Here is a 4,487-nt window from a genome sequence, read left to right as displayed (position 1 = left end):
CATAAGTGTCAGTTACGTGGACCGTTTTTCAGAGTAAAAAAATTACTAAGGGCTTCGTCTATAGGTATATCGTATATTCCGTCGCTCCTTTCAGTACCTATGATTTGTGCTTTCGCATCTAAACTTGTGAAGATGACGCAACTAATGGATATTTCACGATTTAGATTAACTTTATCTATTTTAAGGGAGTTACAAGTGATAACAAAAACCTAATACATAAAGTAATCTCACTATCAGTTAGCAACTGTAATTAGTGATAAACACTCTAGAATCTGATTTTTACAAACATGTTGCGTTTTATAATAATTTGTCTTTTAGTATGTACTGTATTAGGGACGACAGAAAAGAAAGTGGTGATTTTAGACGAAGGCGGTGTGGAGGGAGAGAAATATTGGAACGGTGATTTTTATGAGTTCTATGGAGTGCCGTATGCAAGTGTACCGGAGGGGAAAGATCGATTCCAGGTAAATCTGTTTATAATACATATAACTATGACTAATGAGAAGCCATAAGAGTATGATATTACCCTGAATTCGTTCAAATAACCGTTTTAAACATTACTGTTGTAAGAGTTAAATAAGTATTTAAACAAATGCGCCACGGTGCGTAAACAATGCGCAACAATAGAAATATAGCGAAAATTGTTAACGAGAATCAATTTGAAACCCGAATTCCAATATGGAGGGCTTTACATGGAATATCTTGTTACACACAATGCATTGCATCACATTTTCTAGGAAATAAGCATATACATAATACATATAGAACTGAATCAGGAAACCTATATTAGGTACTTCACCAGTTGAATAATGTAAAGATGAATAATAAAATTCTCGTCGTGAGCGGGTAATAAAAAAAAGCAAATAATGGACCGTTAGCTGAAGAATTGTAAGGAATTAGAGGATTTCCTTACTCATAGTTATTAAGTTAACCAAACAATACATATATTACTTGACCTCGAGGCGTATTCTGATTGTAATGAAGCCTCTTGTTTAGAAGCCGAATAAGTTTCTTGGTTGACACGCTCTTGAACATTGACATAAATAACATCCTACATATAAAAAAATGCAAAAGACAGTTTTCAGATGTATTAGTAGAATAAGAACAGCTACGCCATGTTACCTACTGATTTAACAGATGTATTTAAACGTAATTTAATCAAAACGCAAATTTTGTTTTCATATCGTATGATCGTACGCTCTATAAAGTCATGACAGTTATTAATGTTATTATAACTAAGTAATAGTATTACTTCCAACTCCAATCGAGGGAATCTTGTTTCGCCCAATTTACTAATTATACATATCCACATTCCTAACTATAAATTTATGTAATTCTTCCAGGCTCCTTTACCATCTGAACCATGGGGCGGAGTAATACCCGCAAAAGTTAGAAGCACAAGATGCTTCCAAACATACCTTACTGGCGGAGATGAAGAGCCTATCATCGACGGTGAAGAGCAATGTCTAGTTATGAATCTTTTGGTACCTAAAATTGCCACGGACGATAACTTGGTACCAGTAATAGTTTATATCCACAGCGGAGCATTTTCGGGCGGAAATGGAAACATGGCGCAATTTCATTACCTTGCAAGGCAGGATGTTCTCGTCATCAGTTTTAACTTCAGATTAGGTGTACTAGGATTCGCTTGCCTTGGCAACAAAGAAGTACCTGGTAATGCTGGTTTGAAAGATACAGTAGCTGCATTGCGGTGGATCAATAAAAACATCGCCAAGTTTGGCGGGGATCCCAAGAAAGTGACTATTGCAGGATTTAGTGTTGGAGCGGCGATGGCAGAACTCGTAGCTCTATCTGATACTACTGATGGATTAATCGATAAACTAATACTTGAAAGTGGATCTGCGCTATCGCCTTTTGCTATCAACAGAGATCCAGTTAGCACAGCGAGAAACATGGCGATTGCAGTTGGTTATAAAGATACAGGCAGTCTAAGAGATTTAACTGAATTTTATTTGGAAACACCGATCAAGAATTTAACTGCAACTGGTCATAATTTTTTCTTACCCAATAGCACGTTTGGGTTTTCACCTTGCATTGAAAATGTTCACGATGGTGTTGAAGCGTTCCTAACTGAATCTCCATTAGATATTATGAAGAAAGGTAAAAATAAACAACTGGCCGTCTTGACTGGATTCGCTAATATGGAAGGACTGAGCAGGTCTATTAAATTTGACGAGTGGAGTGAGAAAATGAACGAAAAACTCGATGACTTTTTACCCGCTGACTTAGTATTTAACGATAATAAGCTAAAAGAGAGTTTTATCAAGGAAATAAAAGATAAATATTTCAAAGGAGAAGAAGTATCCCATGATACATTACAAGGATATGTTGATTACTTTTCTGATTCGATGTTTAAGTATTCAATCTTGAAATCAGCTAAATTACACGCAGAAAGGACTGAGAGGCCACTGTTTTTATATGAATTTTCATACGTTGGCGATTTGAATGCTAAGCACTTTTTCTGGGACAAAATAACAGGAGCTAGTCACAGAGATCAGACGGCGTACATTTTGGATTTCTACGGTTTTACGAATAAGGACAGTGACCTCACCACGAGAGACCGGTTGACTATGATGTGGGCTGATTTCGTCAAATATGAGTAAGTATTGTAATATCCCTTTCACATTAAGTTGTCTTATAAAAAAGGATCTACCTATTCGAATATCAGTCACACTACACAGAGAGAGTAGACACGTTTAGGATAGGTAATTCAGGAATTCTTCATGTGAGTGAATGCTATTAGTGCTATTACGGTCGGTTGAAGGTGACTGCAAATTACCGCGTGTGACGATGTTTTCGAATTATAACTGCAAACATATTGCATCTACACCTAGAAGGAGTCAGAAAATCATACGCAGATGGGAGACTTGAACCATTTTGTTAAAAAAACTGTATAAAACATTTTTTAACAGTAGGTACCTAATTAATCCAATGCCAATGACATTGGTAAAGTCTCTCATCAACCTACCACGCATTGCATTGCGTCTAAGCTTTTTTCCTTTTTGTTATTTAATATTATTAAAGTCTACTGAAATTTGAATCCACGTATTATTCTATGTCAGTCGAATTCCGGAAAGTCGAGTTGAAATTCAAAATTTTCTGGAACACTGCACAAACCAGGAGTACTTTTGTTCACTCACATGGATGCTTCCAGAAAGAGACTATTCAATTGGAAACCTCTGTTTGAACCAAACTGCATATACGAATTGTCCTATATAGGTACAGCCATTATTAATATACGAGGTAAACTTTATTTGATAAATGTATAAAAAAATAAACCGAAAAATATTTGAACCCTATAAACGCCAAAATTCTTATAAATGCAAACACACTTATAAATGCCATGACATATTCGGCCATGTTATTCCATATTTTCAATAGGTATATATATTTGCTATCGTGTTTTAATATTTGTGTGAGCGTATAGTTATTTTAATACAAAAAAATCTGTACAATACAAATAATACAAAAAGTGTAATTGCTGCAAGTGTAAACCCATAAATCAACATATTTATTTCACTAGGGAATGCAACCGGAAAATAATTAGTACACCGGCAATGCATCAGTTTAGTAAAGTAATTTCCATATATACGTTTTAGCGGTAGGTAATATGTATTCCTTAATTAATTTTTATTTATGTTCAGTCGAAAGTTTTAATTTATATCCCATTTTGTACCTTGTCACAGTGACAATAGTATCAGGTCTCTAGTAACTTTTATATTGATTGTCACTGTGTACGAAATGGGTCATAAATTAATACTTTCGACCCTACGTCTCGTGCCTACTTCTTAGCGTTTAACTACTTACCTTTTCTATTTTTCCAGGGACCCAACAGCTTATGAAAGTCAATTGATTGAAATCAAATGGAAAACATACACAAATGACGATCGTAACTATTTGAAAATTGATAACGACCTGGTTATGGACAAAAACCTGTTTGAAGATGGATTCAATTTCTGGAGCAAGGTTTATGACAAACATTATTGGAATCCTAAAGCACCGAAAATAGTTATCGAAGAACCGAAGCCTTCGAAGAAAACTGAAGATGAAATAAAGGATGATACGACTAAACCGGATAGCGACAATGTTGCAGAACAAAAGATATACAAAACTCTTTTAAGGGAACCTGTCAAATATGAACCGAAAGTTTCAAATAACGAACAAGAATCAAGTCTACCAAAAGACGATTATGTGTCAAATACTGAAGAACCCGTGTTAGAAAAGAAGAATTCTAAAACAGAACTTTAAATAAATATGTACATACACAGTTATTAATTATAATATAAAAATTTTATTGCAATAACAACAAATAGCAGAGATCGAGAAATAAAAGTAAAGATAACTAAATCACCTATAGATAGATGTTTAAAGCCGCTTTACCCGTTGCATCTAAAGTAGCCCTGCCGGCATGTTATGGCTTTATCCATCTTTATCCACGTGATAAAATAACCGTCACTTTTTAATAT

The 4,487-nt window shown here is 34.8% G+C and overlaps 1 protein-coding gene across 1 annotated transcript; it reads left to right on the top strand.

Moving 5' to 3' along the window:
* Positions 1-237: 237 nt before the first annotated feature.
* On the top strand, positions 238-4,270 carry LOC134673085 (esterase E4-like). Its single transcript, XM_063531023.1, has 3 exons — positions 238-464; positions 1,344-2,620; positions 3,846-4,270. Exons 1-3 carry the CDS (start codon positions 288-290, stop codon positions 4,267-4,269), a joined length of 1,878 nt encoding a protein of 625 aa, XP_063387093.1. The 5' UTR covers positions 238-287; the 3' UTR covers position 4,270.
* Positions 4,271-4,487: the final 217 nt, after the last annotated feature.

This window comes from Cydia fagiglandana, chromosome 18 (assembly GCF_963556715.1).
Source record: "Cydia fagiglandana chromosome 18, ilCydFagi1.1, whole genome shotgun sequence".
NCBI lineage: Eukaryota > Metazoa > Arthropoda > Insecta > Lepidoptera > Tortricidae > Cydia > Cydia fagiglandana.
The sequence above is the reverse complement of the archived record's forward strand: the minus strand, read 5'-3'. Positions and strand labels throughout refer to the sequence as shown.